The 20,282-nt window shown below is 34.6% G+C and overlaps 1 protein-coding gene across 1 annotated transcript; it reads left to right on the top strand.

Moving 5' to 3' along the window:
• Nucleotides 1–7,786: 7,786 nt before the first annotated feature.
• On the top strand, nt 7,787–19,826 carry LOC132630076 (valine--tRNA ligase, mitochondrial 1). The gene is made up of 22 exons (XM_060345598.1): nt 7,787–7,967; nt 8,217–8,267; nt 8,742–8,813; nt 9,656–9,715; nt 9,978–10,147; nt 10,249–10,321; nt 11,338–11,403; nt 11,482–11,565; nt 12,354–12,431; nt 12,724–12,807; nt 12,914–12,993; nt 13,180–13,237; nt 13,324–13,626; nt 13,710–13,880; nt 14,153–14,352; nt 14,772–15,177; nt 15,330–15,581; nt 15,669–16,169; nt 16,646–16,752; nt 17,657–17,756; nt 18,505–18,653; nt 19,444–19,826. The coding sequence occupies exons 1-22, from the start codon at nt 7,965–7,967 to the stop codon at nt 19,607–19,609; spliced, it is 3,234 nt and encodes a 1,077-aa protein (XP_060201581.1). The 5' UTR covers nt 7,787–7,964; the 3' UTR covers nt 19,610–19,826.
• Nucleotides 19,827–20,282: the final 456 nt, after the last annotated feature.

The raw sequence follows: 20,282 nt of genomic DNA, 5'->3' as shown, positions 1-20,282 counted from the left end.
TTGTTGAAATTCATAGAGGAATTCTTTTGTCACTAAAATTTAGACACACATGACTTAAATTTTAGACAATATTTTTATACAGTCCAGACATGTATGACCGTAGTGCAAGCATACGTGAAAAATTCAGACACAAGTAAGTGAAATTTTAGGCAATTCTATATGCACTTTAGTAAGAAATGTGTGAAGTTAGCTTTGGAAAAGTCAGATAAAATTTCAATAAAAAATATCCGAAATTTGGTCTTGTCAAATTCACAACTTCAATGAAAATATGTCTGAAATTGGGCTTGGCGAGTCATATCAAAGGCAAAAATGTTTGATGCTTAACCTTCGCAAGATCACTCTCCATATGCAAAGTTTCAACTTCCAATCGCGTACGTCTGAAGTTGTTTTCAAAATGGATAAACTTGGAAAAAAAATTTAGAAAATCAATAGGGATATACAAAGATTCACACACATATTGATAGAGGAAAACAAAACAAGAGATGCACTGGCAAATCAAGTTTTGGATAGAGGTGCAGTTACATGTCAACATTTTAGGGATTTGGAGGTGGAGCTAAGAAGGATCTCAATAGCGACAAATCACAAGTTCCATACTTGAGAATATAGGCAAAAAATAAGGAATACAAGCAACTCAAAGAAGGGTTTTCATACACACACAACATACATCAACAAGAACTTTTAAAAAATGGGAGAGATACAGGCACAAAATCGACATGCAAGTAGTCAGAAGAGTGAGGATGCGAATCTACACATCAATAAATTCTGGTTGCATGCACAGCTTGTAGAAAACAATAGAGACTCGATCTTAAAAAAGAGAATTAATGTCTGCAAACAACACACAGAACCACTGTGAGGAACACATACATACCAATTTTGCAACAACAATCAACAAACAAGAAAAGAAGGAAAAAGAGATAATACCTTACGAAACCATCAGATCAAGAACATGCGGAGTTCAAACATGCGAGTGACAAATGGATTCTACGAGGAATCACGTGAAAATGCGTCATAGAAGATGTCGAAGAACTAGATCGCCATAACTGGAGCCTCTACCGACAACAAATCGAAGATAATAGCAGAATCAGGTGTTTCATTTAGTTTACTTTCCTTTTTATAAGTTTACTTTCCTTTTTATATTTTCCAGACTTTATTTTTGCTGCTGAACCCTTTGCTTTTCGATATTTATCAAATAGCCCCTCCAAGGCTTTAATATACTAAAAAGAATAAGAGTTAAATGGGCAATTCGCAGGATTTCCCTTCTTTTGGGGTGGTCTTTAAATTTTTCCCCTCATATTTGTGGTCTTTAATGTTTGCCCTTCGCATTGCAACCCTTAGCTTCGCGCAGAAATCATGATGTTCTGGGTTCGAACCCCGCTCAGGCATAAAATATATATATAAAAAAAAATCGCAAGGCAAGGCTTGGGGCGCGTGTATGCCGGACCCGACATACACTTCTTAAGGAATAACTATAGTTATACCGAACCAGACATAAGTATAAGTTCCGCCTTATAAGGCAAAGTTTAATGCCTTAAGGAAAAGTTCCACCTTAGGGGCATACTTTTAGTTATGCCTTAACTAAACTAAAAGTATGCCCCTAAGGCGGAACTTTTCCTTAAGGCATAACTAAAAGTTTGCCTTATAAGACAAAATCTATGCCTTAAGGAAAAGTTCTGCCTTATGAGGCATACTTTTGGTCATGCCCTAACTAAAAGTCTGGCCTATAAGGCATAACTAAATTATGCCTTAAAGAAAAGTTCTGCCTTATGGGGCAGACTTTTAATTATGCCGAGGTTGTTCCTTAAGAAGTGTATGCCGGATTCGGCATACACGCGCCCCAGGCCTTGCCTTGCAATTTTTTTATTTTATTTTATGCCTGAGCGGTGGTTCGAACCTAGAACCTCAAGTATTCGTCCATCTTTTCAAGCGAAGGGAAAAACTTAAAGATCACAAATATGAGGGGCAAAATTTAAAGATCATAAATGTGAGAGGCAAAATTTAAAGACCACCCCAAAAGAAGGGCAATCCGCGCAAAAAAATGTAGTTAAATGGCCGCTCCAAAAACGGATATTCGTGCACTTAACCCACCCCAAACATCTACTTATAGATCCAAAGAAAATTTGGGCTCACTATTAAGCCCCAATATATGGGCCGAATTTAGGCTCATATATAGAGCCCGTTTGGATTGGCTTATAAGTTGCGTATAAGTTGCTTATAAGCTGTTTTTAGCTTTTTTGAGTGTTTGGCTCGCCAGCTTAAAGTCATTTTGTGCTTAAAATAAGCTCACAAAAATAATTGGGTCCATTTGACTTAGCTTATCTAAAGCAGCTTATAAACTGAAAACAGCTTATAAGCCAAAAAAAATAAGTTAGACTACCCAACTTATTTTTTTTAGCTTATAAGCTGCAAACAGCTTATAGGCATAAGCCCATCCAAACAGGCTCATAGTCACATTGTTTTCCACACACACTTTACTTACATCTAAACTTCATGACGGCTGAAGTCCAACAACTACTACAAAATTGAATCTCCTATCTTTGTGAGTTTCTAAGTTCTTTTTCGCTGAACAAAAAGATTTTCTATTAGTAATTGTTCTAACAGATATTTGAAAAAAGAAAAGAAAAATAAATCTACCCCTAATATATCAATCATCTTAGACCTATTTTATTTACATTAGTAACTGTTCTAACATATATAATCTTAAAAAAAAAAAATACCCTTAATCTGTCTATACTATATTAAAAGCACGAAGGACCTTAGAAATATTGATTGAACTTTTTGCCCTTCATTAAAAGACTCTACAATAGATAAAATCGTCATTTACTATATTCGTCAATAATTAATTATCATTTTAATTTAATAATGAGTAAACCAATTCAGAATTGGTTTCTCGTCTATCTCCATCTGGACTACGCAAAAAAGAATTGGCTACTGATTTTTTCAATAAAATATTATGGAAGACCACATCAATTATGACATTGGACTTTATGGAAAGTCCATAGTCTATGGGTTTCAATTTTGAAAAATTTACCTGTCATAGCTATCTCTAAAATTTATTTATGAATAATAACTATCTTATTTTTCATTTAATTTTTGTAGCTTTATTTTTTCAAAATTACATTTCATAACTAGTTTTAAAATACATGTACCTCTCTATATTCTCCCTCACTACACATTTAAGATTTATCATCTTCTCCAAACCCTAAAAAAAAAAAATCTCTCTCCTCTCTCTCCTTCCCCTCACTGCCACCTCTCTCTCTCCCTTTCTCTATCTCCAGCCTCTCCTCTCCTTCCCCTCACTTACCCCTCCCTCCCTTCTCCATCTCCACCACCAACGCCGCCGTCAGCACCACTACTACCATCTCCATCTCCGAACTCAAAAAGCTTAAAGTTCTAGTTCTTCAGATCTGAACTCCATATGTGATTTCTCGCTGATTCATAAATTTGCTGCTTACTAGCCCATGATAACTTCTTTGTTACACATTTATATTCGTGATGAGTGTTTTGCTAATTAGTAGAGCATATTACTTGGTTATTATCTTGTTCTGTAGGTAATGAGTAATGTGGTGGAGCCGGTAGTTGAATCCTACATTCGAGCATCTAATGAGCAAGTTGTTACACAAGAGACATTTTTGACTGAATTTAAGAAAGTCGCAGAAAGTGTTGCTCAACGTTTTAAGGAGCGGCCAGTGATTGTTGCTCACGGAAAAACACTAGTCATGGATCGAATTGCCTCATTTTTCCTTAATTAGCTTTGAGACTGTCACGGTGGTTGTCGTTTTTGCCAGTTCTTCACGTTGGTCTTTAGTGAGGAAGATGATTTTCATTTTGTATTTCGTTGTATTTCAATGTATTCATTTTTTTTTTGTGTGTAAATATAGTGAATGTTCCAAATATAGAGCCTCATTTTTACTCTACTTTGTTGGGTTTCATTTTGTATTTCGTTGTATTTCAATGTATTCATCTTTTTTTTGTTGTAAATATAGTGAATGTTCCAAATATAAAGTCTAAATTTACTCTACAATGTCTCGCGTTCTTTGTATTTTTCTGTATTTCATAATATTGAAATACACGTGTTCTTTGTATTTCTCTGTATTTCATAACTAGTGTCCTATTATGGAAGTTTTGCGTGATTTATGGGAAAATTTAATTTGATCTCCCAGAATTAAAAAAAAAAAAACAGTTCAAAAAATAGAGCCTAAATTTACGCAAAAAATAGAGCCTAAATTTAATTTGATTTGTGTGAAATATGGTTGATTTATTTTGACTTACTATTTAAAAAGGAAAAGAATATTATGTTCCAAAAATATAGCCTATTTTTTCTCTCAGATTTTTTTTTTAAAAAAAATATGTTCCAAAAATAGAGCCAAAATTTACTCTAACGTATTTTGTATTTCTCTGTATTTCGTTATATTTCACTGTATTTCAAAAATGCGAGATACAACTGAAATACAGCCAAAAGAAGCTATGAATTGTAAATCTTCAACTTATAGCTATAACTAGTTAGAAGCTATTAAAAGATAGCTATTTGTGTAAGTTTTACTTCAATTTTTCCATAGAAATTGTCCATAAAATTCTAATTATGGAATTAGACTTGAACCCCAAGTAAACCCTACCTTAACCAAATAAGAGAAAGGTTTATAAATGACCCTATATAAAGGGTGATGGAAAAGTTTCATAACAGGTTTTATTATGAGAAAAACGCTTATTGAAAGTGTATTGGACCAAATCAAGATCGTTCATTTGTTGTGAGTTGGGATTTTTGAGAAAAATTTCAGCAAAAGAGTTTTAAACTAATTTGTTTGCAAGTTCCGTTGATTAAGGAGTTGATAACAAAAATCGATCTTGGTGTGGAACAATGAAGCAATTTGTGATCTTAAATATACCTTGATCTTTTATTTTTTTCCTTATTTTTCAAGTAATATCATAAGATATATGTGTTGAATTAGATCATCACTGCCTCTCTTATGCTGGTTTGTTGTCCAAACATGAAGCTTTTAATCAGTTTGTGTTCATGAAAATAAAATATCATATTATTTTTTGCCTTTACTTTATTTTTTTTTGTAGCAGAATTTGTCTTGTCATGGCAAATACTGCTGAGATTAGGGTTAGTAAGATCTTTGAAACTAATTTTGTTTCATCCATTCACGAAAAATTTCTTCATTAGTTTTTATCTATCCCCTTTATGTATGTATGCAGTTATTATGATACATAAATGATCAAATCTATCTTTTATGTTTTCGTGGAATTGATAGGTCAAAAATTATTATGAATAACAGAAAGAACTATGGTGTAGTAAGTCTCTTTAATCGATCTGATTTTTTTTTTATGTACTTTATTGTTAGTCTATGCCGTCACGCTACACTATGTTATTTCATCTACTAATTGGTGATTATATAGCCATAAATTTTTAGTTGGAAAAATACTTTATTGTGGCTAAATTACTAGAAAAAATTGTTCGTAGAATATAATAATTAATGACTGAGAAGTTAATTTGTATTTTCTTTCTTTATTGAATTAACTTTTTATGATCCATAATTATCATTTTCAATAATCTAAACTTTATGATTCAAACTAAAATTTTAACATGATAATATATATTTTTTCTTTAAAAAATATAAATAGATATACTTTTACAAGCATTTTTTTATTTTAAAAAGTTTTTTTTACAAAGTTTAAATATATATGAAAAAGTTTAACAAATAAAATAGGGGTCCTTTTTTATTTTTCCCCACTTTCAAAATAATTATTAGATTTAAGACTCCTTTTTCTTTCTATGATATTTTAGCATGTTTGCATTTTGAGCACTATCGAGTTTATTAGGACTTGGAAACTCCAATACAAATTAAATTTGTTCATTTTGAAAAAACAAAATTGTGAAAATAATGCAAAAAGATCGGATTCTTTCATATCACTTTAAGTAGGCGCTTGGCCATGGCATGGTTTGAAACCATGGTTTCAAAACTAGCATTTGGACATGAGTTCGAAATCATGGTTTCAATTTTTTTAAACATAAAATTTAACCCATAAGTTTATATTTTATAAAAAAAGACTCATAAGTTGATAGATATTTTTAACAATTACCCCCATCAATCATTTACCAATCCATTAACTTCCACCAAATTTTATTTATATCTACCAACTTGTTAATTTTGTAAAAAAAATCCATAGTTTAATTTTATTTATTGAACTAAAATTTGATCAATTAATGTTGTATTTTTAGAAATGTCTTCTAGTATTAATTTTGAGCCGGTTGTTATATATTAGCGTATCAATTTTGTTATGAACTATGACTTGCTCATTTGGTAAGATTGTATAGGAATTGAGAATATTTTGATAGTTTTCACAATTTGTGGGGTTTTTATGTTTATAAGAGAAAATGCTCCTTAAAATATCCAAATTACACGTCCAAACATGATTTCAAACCATGTCCAAACGGGGCCTAACTTTGGATTTCTTTTACCAAATGGCCGTACTATACAAAGGGGAAAAACCCGGCAACTATTGTAGATTAGGTTTAGGATTTTTTGTTTTACCAGAATTACTTTAGGATACCGAAAAATAAGACCCAGCTATGAATGTCACTTTCTGAGCCTTTAAGTAACCGTAAGTTAATATTTTTTATTTTTTAGTATTAATTTTGATAATACCTTTTTTAGAACAATTTTTTTTTCAAATTAAAAATAATTATTGTTGTTCTAGAAAAAAAAACTTTTAATGTAACTAAAAAAAAGTTAAGACATCTTATCCTTGTATATTAAAAGGCACGAAGCCCCTTAACGAAATGTTGTTCGCTTTTTTATTCTTTGAAAATAGATTTCATGTTGGACAAAATTGACATTTAATTATTTTCCTAATATATATTAAGTTATCTCACTACTAAATAAAAATGAATTATCGATGGAAAGTTAGATAGTAAAATTGACCGTTAATCCTATTTAGCGACAAATTAGTAACGAATTATATTTTTTTTTTATAGTTACGAGCAATTTAGCGACTGTCAACGACGAAGTCCGTACTAAGTCCAATTTTGTTTACGTAGTGTTTGTTGTCAAATAAGGTACACACTTTGGTCACGCGCAAAGCACTACATCGAAACTAGTATATCCATAGTCTTAGGACCCGTTTGGCCATGGGAATTTTTTACTTTTTTCCGGAACTTTTTTTCCAATTTATTTGAAAGACCACGAAAATTCCAAATACAACTTGAAAAACACCTAAAAACCTATTTCACCTTTTTTCACTTTCGGTAAATTCAAACAACCAAATATCCTTTTGCAAAAAGTATAACCAAACACAACTCCATTTTCAACCCCAACTTCAAAATTCCAAATAAAGTGAAAAAATGTTGGGGAATTCATAGGAATGCCCCTTGTTCGGGGTGGTCTTTAATTTTTGCCCTTCACTTAGAATACCCTGAGGTTCTGGGTTCGAACTCCGGCTCAGACATAAAAAAAAAAAAAAGGCAAGGCAAGACTTTTGAAAAAGTCTGCCTTATGCAGCAAGGTTGCCAGGGAGTCTTTTCCCAAAACCTTGCCTTGCGATATTTTTTTTTAACTGAGCAGGGATTCGAACTCAAAACCTAGGCTATTTTCAGTAATTTTTTTTTGAAGCGAATGACAAAAAATAAAAACCACCCCAAAAGAGCACAATCCGTGCAAAAAAATGAAAAATATTTGGTTTTCATGGCCTAACATCTACTTAGATCCAAAGAAAGAATTTGGGCTCACTATTAAGCCCAAAAATATTGGGCCGAATATATAACATCGCATAATTTTCACGCAAGACATCTTCTTTTGGAATTTCATCTAACATTTTTCATAACGGCTTACTTTAGGTCACTTGTTAATAAAGCCTCCAATTACTCTTCACTTACTCACTTCATCGCCCACCGCCGGCGCCAACCATCTCCGACGAACTTTAATTATCTCCGACACCGTATTTTCTCTTCTAAATCCCATAATAATATGGTCAGCTTTTTCCCTATACTCATTAATTCTAAAAAAATCTATTTTTTTTCTACTTTTTTAATGTGAATTGAAATGTTGTTAGCTCAGTTTTTGTTTTTTTTTGTTTTTTTGTATATTTATTGATTTTTTTTCCTACTTTTTTAATGTGAATTGAAATGTTGTTAGCTCAGTTTTTTTTTTTTTGTTTTGTATATTTATTGATTTTGTTTTTTCTGTACTTTTTTTTTATGTGAATTGAAATGATTGTAGGCTGAGTCGGAGAGTAAATCACACGAGACAGTGAAAAATTGCAAACCGGAGGTAAGAATCTGTCCACTACTAAAAAGGCATGAATTAGCGACATACAAATTTTGCAGCTAAATCGCTAATCCTATTTAGCTACGAGCAATTGGCGATGAAGTTCGTAGCTAATTCCAGTTTTTTAGTAACGGGTATCAAACAGTTTAATAGCTGATACTTCATATATGGTCAGGAGGAGGCAATAAATTGAACTTTCATAAATGCGTGAGAGCATTTATTTCAGTATGAAATAAATATTAAAATTGGAATTAGCTACGAACTACGTAGCTAAATTGCTCGTAGCTAACATAACTTTTTGATAATCCGTCGCTAATCTGTTGATGAATAAGATTAGGACAAATTTTGATGTATAGCTACATAATTTGTCCGTTGCTAATTCCTGTTTTATAGCAGTGGTCTGAGGTAATTTTGTGATACACATTGTGAATTTCCTTTGTTGAGCTTGCTTTTGGATTGACTTTGAGTATCTGATAGGCGGCGACAGCAGCAGAGGGAAAGCAATTAACACCTGAAGAGCTCGAAAAGAAAAAGAAAAAGGAAGAAAAGGTTCGAACACTATGTTGTAATTCCACAATATTTTTGGTGTTCAAACATCATTTCCTTGTTAAAATCAATATTCTTAGTGATATGCAAGTATATGGATTCTAACTTAGGATTAATGCAGTTAATTCAGAGGCGAATATAGAATTTTACGTAGATGGGTGCACCGTTAGGGTAAATATTTACCCGCACTTGTATAATAAGCGAGAAATTAATTAATTAAGTTAACAATATTTATTAATTAACTATGATTTAGGGTGCGACCCTTCTCCGGACCCTGCTAGAATTTTACGAAGATGATTTAGTTATAAGGTTGTCTGCATCTCTACCCCGGACCTTGCTAACGCGTGATGCTTTGTGCATTATGATTTAGTTATATTTGTCTATTTAAAGACATATATGGTATATCCATTTAGTTAGTATATATAAACACCAGATGCAGTTAACTTTTCACCACACTACTTTTAAAATATATAGTGACGATAATTTAGTGAGCACACAATAATTAATACTCTGCAGGTATTTAATTAGGTTATAGTTGGCAATGGAAATACATGGAAAAAGGGGGAAAAAGGAAAAAGGAGAGTTCCAGGAACAAGAATAAGTAGATTTCTATCCCTTCTCCTTTAGGAAATAAAGTAGCTACCCTACCGGTGCACCTCTCGGACCTTTTAGACCATGGGGACCAGCAAGTGATATTACAAATATCATGAGCATTATGCACACTATATGCCAGAATGGATGACCCTGGTTCACGTGAACCAAAGTTTACTCTTAAGATCCGCCACTGAGATAATTGATTGATTCAAAATATTCTAAGTGGTCCTTTTGTGTTAATTGGTTGACAGGCTAGAGAGAAAGAGTTGAAAAAACTCAAAGCTGCACAAAAGGCGGAAGCAGCAAAACAGGTAAAACTACTTTGTTTATTTATCTAGTTATGTTTGATACCTGTGTACTTCATAAATGCTTGGCTTGGTGGAATGGCTCTTAGCTATATCTGTTATGCCGTTTGCAATATATTGATTGAGCAAAAGGAATTGCCAAACTCTAGGTTCTACCTACCAATATTTTTCAGCAAGTCCAGACAGTGATGAATTATAAAATTTGTTTCAACTCTAAATCTAATTAAGGTTTTCCCAAGCTTCTCTGACATGGTTTGTCTGTATTAAGGCACAAGCCAGCTCCAATGTGTCAAAGACTGCCAAGAAGAAGAGCTCAAAAAAGGATGGCGGAGAAGATAATCCTGAGGATTTTGTTGATCCGGAAACACCTCTGGGGGAGAAGAAGAGGCTCTCCCGTGAAATGGCAAAGACTTTTAATCCCAGTGCTGTAGAGAAATCGTGAGTTTGAAATTGGTTTACCTTTACTTTCTAATTTACTAATTCAGAAAAAAGATTCTCTTGTTAGCACGCTATTATGATACTTTATGCTAACCTGCTAGGTGGTATTCGTGGTGGGAGAAGTCCAATTTCTTTGTTGCAGACCCAAACAGCTCTAAACCACCTTTTGTGATTGTGAGTTTATCTTCTGACTTCTTGTATGTTGTTCTAATTGATGATTTTGGTGTGAATGAATATCTAGGACATATAGAATCTAAAAGGATCTGGGTTCATCTACAAATGCATTATGTGTACTTCGAGTTCTTAGGATAGTAAGGAGAAGCAAATGTTGGTATCTCATGGCGTTTAGCAATTTCTACTCACTGGGAGGTTAAAGTTTGATTGTGGGATTTCACTGGGTACATCTACACCTTCATTTGTTTTCTTAACTTGATTTGGTGCCATGCCGTGGTTTTGGAAACCTACTTCGTACCCTCTTTCTCATGGATTGCAAGAGTATTTTAAAAGCACCTTGAACAATTTAGTAGTTACAGATGAGGATGGAAAGTTTCAGTTGCTCATTTTCCTGGAGCACTCTCGGACAATTTAGTCAATTTCAACCACTCATTTCTCTGACAGTTTGTTATGATGTGGGTTTGGAAACCTATTTTCTATCCCCTTTCTCATGGATAGCAATACCATTTTAGTAGTTAGAAAGGATAAAGGGAAGTTTCAGTTGATTAATTTTCCTTGAGTTCTCAGACAGTTTGTCAGTTCCAATAGCTCATTTCTCTAGGATTTAAAAGTGGAGGATGTTATTATTCTAGTTAAATTACCTTTTTCTTGGGATTAGGTGAAATTTTATTAAGACCAGAAACAGTTGTGGCTGGTAATTTCACTTAGGAAACAAGCAGATAGTTAGACTTTATAGATTCTGCAGTGAGCTATCAAATTCAAACATGGCAATCAAAATCATTTACAACAGCCATTCTGTTCCCATAATAAAGCAAAATTATACATTTTAACATACGTAAGTACTATAATGAAGAACTTAACTGGTTGTTTTCGTTTGGGCAATCACTTGGTGAATTGTGTTACTCAATAAGTTGGAAGGAAAATGAGCTGAAATGAAAGTCTTTGTTTGTTACTGTGTACCTGGTCTAGCTTGGACTTCTTTCTCTAGAGCTGCTAACCTCTTTGTCTAAATGCAGGTCTTGCCCCCACCAAATGTAACTGGTGCTCTCCATATAGGACATGCACTCACTGCTGCCATCGAGGTATCAGAATTCAGAATCAGCGAGCCTAGTTCTGAGTGTTCTTTTTATACAGATTTCATATTTTACCTTCGTTTCCAGGATACTATTATTCGTTGGCGGAGAATGTCTGGATACAATACCTCGTGGGTCCCCGGGATGGATCATGCTGGGATTGCAACACAGGTTGTGTTTCAAACATTCAAATCACGACTTTAAATATTTTTCTTGTTTTTTTTTATTTGCACAGTATACGGAACTGTGTGAGATAGGACTTTTGTTACTTAGCGTCTGTGTTATTATCGGAGGGGCATGATCTTCATACATACACACTTACTTTACAAAATAGATCTTATAAGGAGATGGTGTGCTGTTTCTTTTTTAGATTATGCAAACCGCTGTCACTGTAGAAAACTGTTCTATATACTTGCTTTGGTGCCTGGGATGAAATGAGTTCACAGTTCGAACATGATATGCAATTTGCTAGAGACAGGCTTTTTGGATCATATGTCAATATTCAGAAAAGAAAGAAAGATTAAAGTAATAGTAATATTTTCCTTAAGTTAGTCAAATTAGAAGGCACCAATTACGTTCGCTAAATCAGCATTATATTCGTTGAGAAGAAAAACAAAAAATGTGTTTTCGTTTTGGTCGAACGGAGTGACAATTGCTTAAATATGTTCATATTACCACAACTTGAATAAAAAAGTTACTTAAAGAAGATGGTCGAAATTACAATGTTTTTTCAAGATGAATCAGAGTTAAGGACGATACTGCTACTAAAAGGTAAAACAATAAGATAATATCATAGGTCAAGCTTAGTGTTCCTGGACCTTCTTCTCAAAGTTTTGCTAGGGGTTAGGGCATGGTTTAAGTTAATCCGGTTATCTTTACCAGTTTACCTATAATAACATAAGTCTTTTCTGCTATTTATATACTATGTTCTAATTGTTGATTGTGGATGCTGAATCTAGGTTGTTGTGGAGAAGAAGATCATGCGAGAGAGGAATTTGTCTAGACATGATATTGGTCGGGAGAACTTTGTAGCTGAAGTGAGTATATACTGCTAACACATTATTTATACCTTAAGCTTATTTTGAACTTTGAAGTTTATGATTATTAGTATTTCATTCCCTTGAAAAAATCACTTCAATGGTTATAATACCCCCTCCAAATTGTTGTTGCAAGCCACAAAAAAAAAAAAAAATCTTTCCAATTGTTGCCTCTTTCTCAATCTGGAGCAAGGCCTCTGGTGAAGAGTTAAATAAAGAAAACCAAGTGCTAATTTTGAACGATTCTTTGCACCCATAGACTTATTAATTGCACTCGCTAAGGTTTTTGTAGGTCTGGAATTGGAAGAATGAGTATGGGGGTACTATACTGCAGCAATTACGCCGCCTGGGTGCATCACTTGATTGGTCCCGTGAGGTATGAGTCAAGATTTTACCCTTTCTTCCTCCTGTTGGGAAAGTCCTGAAGTTGTAGCTAACATTTCTTATTTGCTATGCTCTTAACACATATTCTTCCAAATCAGTGCTTTACCATGGATGAGAAGAGGTCTAAGGCTGTTACTGAAGCATTTGTTAGGCTTTCCAATGAAGGTCTTATATACAGGTATGCAGCTCCTTTTTTTTTTTTTTTTTTTTTTTTTTTTTTTTCATTTTTTGTCTGTCTTGTCTCCTCATTATGTGCATGTGAATGTCTACTTGCCTATGTATAGGACGTAGCCATATTCTTGAGCGCACAGGTCCCTTGAACTATTTTTGGTTCTATATTAAACTTTTGTTATCATTTATGAAGGGCTCCACGTATGGTGCACTGGGATTGTGTCTTGCGTACTGCAATATCTGATATTGAGGTGAGCCATGTCGCCATGCTGAATCAAGTTTTACATGGTTGGCAAATAAATCTTTATACAGTGTTAAAGGTGCTTGCTGTTTGTAGGTTGACTATACAGACATCAAAGAGAGGACTCTACTGAATGTTCCCGGATATGAAGAGCCTGTGGAGTTTGGGCTGCTGACATCATTTGCTTACCCCTTAGAAGGTGGTCTTGGTGAAATTGTTGTGGCAACCACCAGAATTGAAACTATGCTTGGTGATACTGCAATTGCTATACATCCTGAAGACAAAAGATACAGTCATCTTCATGGGAAATTTGCTATTCATCCATTCAATGGGAGAAAGCTTCCAATAGTTTGTGATGAAATACTTGTAGATATGAACTTTGGGACTGGTGCTGTTAAGGTATTCTATATCATTAGTTCTGTGATTCCCGTATCCCTAATACTCATTATTGCTTATGGACGATTCTTTGAATATCCTTGCAGATAACTCCAGCCCATGATCCAAATGATTTTGAGGTTGGACAGCGTCACAAGCTTGAATTCATAAGTATTTTTACTGATGATGGGAATATAAATAGCAATGCAGGTTCAGCCTTTGAAGGGATGCCTCGTTTCAAAGCTCGTGTCGCTGTGACAGAAGCTTTAAAAGAAAAAGTATCTTCATAACTTTTCTGTACTGCTTTAGCTGGAAATAAAATGTTAATAGACTGTGTGCATGTAAAAGATCTAATTTATGAGGTCAGGAAGATAAAAGATCCGTGGACTTGTCTTCATCAAAGGAAAAAAAAAAGCATCCATGGATGTGTGATGTACTCAATTGCGGCATAAGGATTTTATGACATACTTGAAACAGTCTAAAATAGTAACTTGGGTTGATTTGAGTTGTGTGTGGCTAAGATGCGTTGTCTTTGATTTATGGGTTCCAGGGTCTCTACAGGGGTGCTAAGAATAATGAGATGCGCCTTGGGATTTGTTCAAGAAGCAATGATGTCGTGGAACCGCTGATAAAGCCCCAATGGTTTGTCAACTGCCAAATTATGGCCAAGCAGGCTTTGGATGCTGTTATGGATGATGAAAATCGGAAACTGGAGATCATCCCAAAGCAATATTCTGCAGAATGGAAAAGGTAATTTTGGATCTGGCTCCAAAAATACTTTGATTCATGTTGATCATTACATAAAAGCCAGGGTTCAAATGAGATATGCTAATTTGTGCTCTCCAGGACGCTATGCGTATGTAGACTAGTGCATGGTGGGGTTTAGGTTCTTCTATTCGATATTGTCTTCTGTAAATTGATATTTTATCTTTTACTTTTGTGCAAGTATCTCATCAGACATAGATGCATACATGCAAAAAACTTGGTTGCGATTTTTGTTATGGATTTTAAACATAAAGTTTATACCGGATGCTTCCATAAAAAACTTTATATAGGATATCTTGCGTCATTTTCTCATTTCTTGCGTCATTTTCTCATTTCTTGATACGTCACCTGCTTAAACATATGTTGTCCTTTATGTCATGAAGACTTATGTGATGAACATGCAGATGGCTTGAGAATATTCGTGATTGGTGCATCTCGAGGCAACTTTGGTGGGGTCATCGCATTCCTGCTTGGTATGTGACACTTCGTGATGATAAGCAGAAGGAATTTGGTGTCTGTGATGATCATTGGATTGTTGCTAGAAATGAAGAAGAAGCTCGAGATTTGGCTCATAGGAAATTTTCGGGGAAGGAGATTGTTGAGCTCTCTCAGGATCCAGATGTGCTAGATACCTGGTTTTCGTCTGGTCTTTTTCCGTTATCTGTATTGGGGTGGCCAGATGATACTCCAGATTTCAAAACATTTTATCCAACTTCAGTTCTTGAAACTGGACATGATATTCTCTTCTTCTGGGTTGCACGTATGGTGATGTTGGGAATAAAGCTTGGAGGTGATGTACCATTTTCAAAGGTGAGCAAACCTTATCCTTGGTCATAGGAAAAGTCATCTTTTCTTATTGAGCTTTATGTTATAAGTAGAGTTTGGTTCTTTGAATCTATTTTAGGAATTAGTTTCACCGAGATCTGTTTCGACCCTCTTATTCAGTTTAAAATGATTTGCAGGTTTATTTGCATCCAATGATCCGCGATGCTCATGGGCGTAAGATGTCCAAGTCGTTGGGAAATGTTGTTGACCCTCTTGAAGTTATTAATGGGATTACCCTTAATGGTCTTCATAAGAGATTAAAGGAGGGTAACCTGGACGCCAAAGAATTTGAGAGGGCAAAAGAGGGACAGGCAAAGGACTTCCCTAATGGCATTCCTGAATGCGGTGCAGATGCTCTTCGATTTGCCCTTGTCTCATACACTGCCCAGGTTTTTCACATCTGCGTCTTAAAATTTTATATGCTGTTTTTTTGACTTTCTTTGGACATTGTTAACTTTCTTTATTTGTTCTTCCAGTCCGATAAGATCAATCTTGATATCCAGAGAGTGGTTGGGTATCGTCAATGGTGTAACAAACTGTGGAATGCCATTAGGTTTGCCATGAGTAAACTGGGTGAAGATTACACCCCTCCAACAAAGATAGTTCCTCATGAAATGCCTTTTAGCTGCCAGTGGATACTCTCAGCACTTAACAAGGCCATAGGGAAAACTGTCTCATCCCTGGAAGCTTATGATTTCTCCGATGCAGCAACAACGGTATATTCGTGGTGGCAGTTTCAGTTGTGTGATGTGTTTATAGAAGTAATCAAGCCATACTTTGCTGGTGATAATCCACAATTTGTATCTGCAAGAAGATTTGCTCAAGACACGTTGTGGCTTTGTTTAGATAACGGGTTGAGATTACTCCATCCATTTATGCCATTTGTTACTGAAGAACTGTGGCAGCGCCTTCCTGCTAGTGGGAATTCTATAAAGAAAGAATCTATAGTGATAAGTGATTATCCTTCAACTATAGAGGTATGATCTAAGCGCAATTTTTAAGGTCCAGAACTAGCAAGTAGACATGTTACCTCTGTTGGTGTCTGTTAAGTAAATTTTGACATATACTCTCTTTTTATTTGACTGAGGTTAAAGTGTTGTTTCTTTTCCTTCTTTCGCTCTTTCTTTTTGCTATTGGTTTTGGGGTGATGGTGTAGAGTCTTGATGGTTTCGCTGAACTTAAGTATATGATCTATTTCTGAGAAAACAATTTAGAATCATGCATATATGTTTTGTCAAACTTCTCATCAAGTATCTGTGAAAAGAAACCCATGTAGGCAATTCATTTTGCAAGAATACGTATGTGGAATATGTTAACTTGCTTGAGGATCTGAAACATGCATCTTATCAGGATGCGTTTAGTAGTAGAAAATAGGACTTAATATAAAGGCTCCATGCTAGATGATTCTTGCTTTTTATTGACCATGTTGCTTTACGTCTGTTCAATTTTTCAGAGCTGGAATAATGATATAGTGGAAGCTGAGATGGAAAAGGTGTCATCCATTGTTAAAGGCCTTAGGTCAAAGAGGGCATTGTTGCCTCCAAAGGAGAGATTTGCAAGGTAAACATTTCGGCGTGAACTTATCTTTTTGATACATAAAAAGCAGTTTAAATGGCATTTTTCTGGTTTCCTTCAGTAACCTCTTTCTGTGTGAAGCCTATATTATAAATGCCCGTTTTATGTTCATTGTAACAGGGCATTAAGTGATGATTTTTTTTTTTTTAAAAACATGTGCAACCCTATCCACAAAAGAATGTTTGAAGTACTGTAGGAATTACTTTTCAGTGAAAAAACAATATGGTGAATAAAGAGCATGTTAATACCATCTTGTGTTTAATGCCCGTTGAATAGGCCGTTGTTCAATATGGCATTTTGATTATTAGAGATGTGAGAAGGTTGAATTTACCTTTGAAGTGGTGGGAAAGATAATTCATTCTCTATAGTGGAAAGAGTTAAAAGTAGTCACAACTGCGGTGGGAGTATAATACAAATAAAGAAGATTCAAGTGCCTGTTCATTAAATAATCGACAATCAATGAATTAGTCAATGTCTTCATTCCTATTACAATCTCTCATCTTAGTTCGTAATATCACTCTTTCTTGCGCATTTTTAGGAGATTGGAGTTCACTACTTCAAATTCCATACTGCTGTAAATTGTAATAGATATTTATCAGTTAGGTTGTAATTTCTTTAGGGGGGCCTATGCTAAATTCCACAAGATATAATATATAGCACTTGGACGAAGGATACTAGTGTGCTGTGATCTGTTTGATTATATGTTTGTGAATCAGTAAGTGATTCACCCTTGATACAGATAGATGATAGCAAGAGAGATTGATATGTTAGTCTTTCTTTGTATTTCTTGATATTATAGTTTGGTTTGATAAGGAAAAAGAACTTTTTTATAAAGAAAATTAGGACGTTTAACTTTCCAATCTAATGGTGGTGATCTTGCTGTCCTCAGGCGAGAAGCATTTGTGCTTTGCCGGACAAAAGATACTGTGGAGATCATTAAAAGCCGCGAACTTGAGATATCTACTCTAGCTACACTGTCATCTCTGAAGGTATCTCTTTCTTTGTCTGGTTTGGCTCTCTTTGATTCAAGGCTTCTTCATCTCCTCCTTACGTCATCTCTTCGTTTTGTGGAAAAAAGAAAAATATCATATTGGTAATTCCGTTTATTTATGATTAAAAAAAAGATTATACTGTTAATTCTTTTTATCTAATCAATGCATGTTTTGATGTGAGCTGTGCAACTATGCTGTGAAAACTAGTTTTATTGTTTTGCAATGGCATCAGAAACATGTTATTCATCCTCGTTTTCACTCATTTTTTTTTTTGATAAGAGTTAATAATTTTATTAATAATGGGAAAATGTCCCATATACAAGACGTATACCAAAAAATAGAGAATCTACAACAAACACCCCTACTTAGTTGGTACCTTTCCTTTTCCACATGATATGAAGCTGGACATGCATTTGAACATCCTTAAAATATCCTGTATGTTGTCCTAAATATTTCACTTGGCCTTTAAAATATAATGGTCACTCTTCAAGTAATGATCAACAACAGCCTTGCCCCAGCATGTTTTTAGTCAAGGACGCAATCAATTGAAGCCGTGTCTTTTGAGGGAAAAGTGGAACTAGATGAGAGGGAACAAAGAGTGCATTTAAATAATCCTATGTAGTATGTATATGAGCTTGACTTTTCAGTGTCTATTGGGTTGGAAGTATGGTATGTGCATGTTTTTTTAAGTTATATTTCCTCATTTTTCTTACGAAACTATATTTCTTGCATTAATTCTCATCAGGTCTCAAGTGACAGTGATGCAGCTCCCACTCAATGGCTGACAGAAGTTGTGGATGAATCTGTCACTGTTTTTCTTGAGGAAAAAGGGTCTATCAGTAACCCAGAGGCTGAAGTTGAAAGGCTCAAAAAGAAAAAAGAAGAGACGAGGAAGTAAGTGAAATCTCACGGACTATTATTACAAATTTTGATTTTCTGGCTAGTAGGGTAAGTGCCTTTGAATTGCTTAGCTAGACTCTTTGTCCTGTCAGGGAATGAAGAAATTTAGCTTTTGTGTAGAAGAGAAGTAAAAGAGATGTTGAATCCTATGTTGCTCAAACTCTTCAAATTTGATGTTGAATCCTATGTTGCTCGAACTTTTCAAATTTGTCGACGGGTATGTGTTGGATCCTCCAAAAGTAATGCAGTCATGGAGGATCCGACCCGTGTGCGGCAACATTTTTGGAGAGTCTGACTACATAGATTGAATCAGTATAGTATAAAATATTTCAGCTTGAAACAAAAGGAGATTGGTGATTTTCTTTAGTTTTACGAGTTACTGGAACTTGAGGAAAATCAATCAGGTAAGGCGTAGAGTGATTGAGTTACGTCAAGAAAGATGTTGGGCGAATTTAGGAAAAAGTGTGTAAAAGATCAATCTTTTCACTAGATATTACTTATCAATCTTTTCACTGGATATTACTATCTTTTTCCAGATACTCACCTTCTTAATATACATCTGGCATGTTCCTTGATAGTCCGAAATAACGTATTGTACCAATTTTTGTTCAATTAGCGCATCCACTTGTCGAATAGTGCAGAAATGCAATTTGGCCTTTCGTCGTTCAGCTGTCTTCGTTCAAAACTGGACTCAAGTGGATATCATGAAATTTGAGTCAGTTTATATTGTGAAGTTTACAGAGCTGTTTAATTTTCCATGTACCAACTCTTTCTTCTTTTGCAGGCAATATCAAAGCTTAACCAAAATCATGAGTGCCTCTGGCTACAAAGAGAAAGTTCCGGCTAATGTCCATGAAGAAAATACATCGAAACTTGGTGTCCTCAAGCAAGAACTGGAATCATTCGAAGAAAATATTGAGCGTCTCATACGTCAAATGGAAGCACTATAATTTGCAGTATTTTCAGGTTGTTGTACCGAAGATCACCATTTTTGGAAGAAAGTGACTTTACCCTCTCGATTGTTTAACACATTTGGTCTCCTATAGCTTTTACAGCGAAGTTTGTTCTATTGAGGAGTTAAATTATGTTGTTACTAGTGTACCACATTGCATTTTTGATATAATGACGATTGTTGACATTTGTGATATGGCAAGGTCTTTTCTGTAATTATCGTGAACTTCTCTCTTTTGCAACTCTTCTAATTTTTCTGTAAATCATTGAAGTTGGTTCAGACGAACTACTTCCTACTAAGGTTCTCGTGGGAGATAACAATTTACCAATTGACCTGTTCAAATCGTTCAAATTTAAGCGACTTTGATCCACTTCTTATTAACTCAGTGCTTTCTCTATTCAGCCATTTAAAATTGTGTTTATTTAAGATTTGGAGGTTGAGGATTAGGATATAAGGTTAGTAGGTAATTAAGTTTCGTCGCGCTAAGTGGGTGAGAGATGAGGAGGCTAGCCTTTCCATCCCTTCTTCTTATTCGTCTTCTTCTTCTTTTTCTTAGTAGTATAACTTTTATTTTGGTATCGCGTAGATTATTATCCTTATGTATGTATTACCATGTTTTTCTTCATTTGTTTGGTGTCTTCATATGTTGCTGTCTCTAACATTTCTGCATT

The sequence above is a fragment of the Lycium barbarum genome, chromosome 3 (genome assembly GCF_019175385.1).
Source record: "Lycium barbarum isolate Lr01 chromosome 3, ASM1917538v2, whole genome shotgun sequence".
NCBI lineage: Eukaryota > Viridiplantae > Streptophyta > Magnoliopsida > Solanales > Solanaceae > Lycium > Lycium barbarum.
This window is presented reverse-complemented; position numbering and strand designations above follow the sequence as displayed.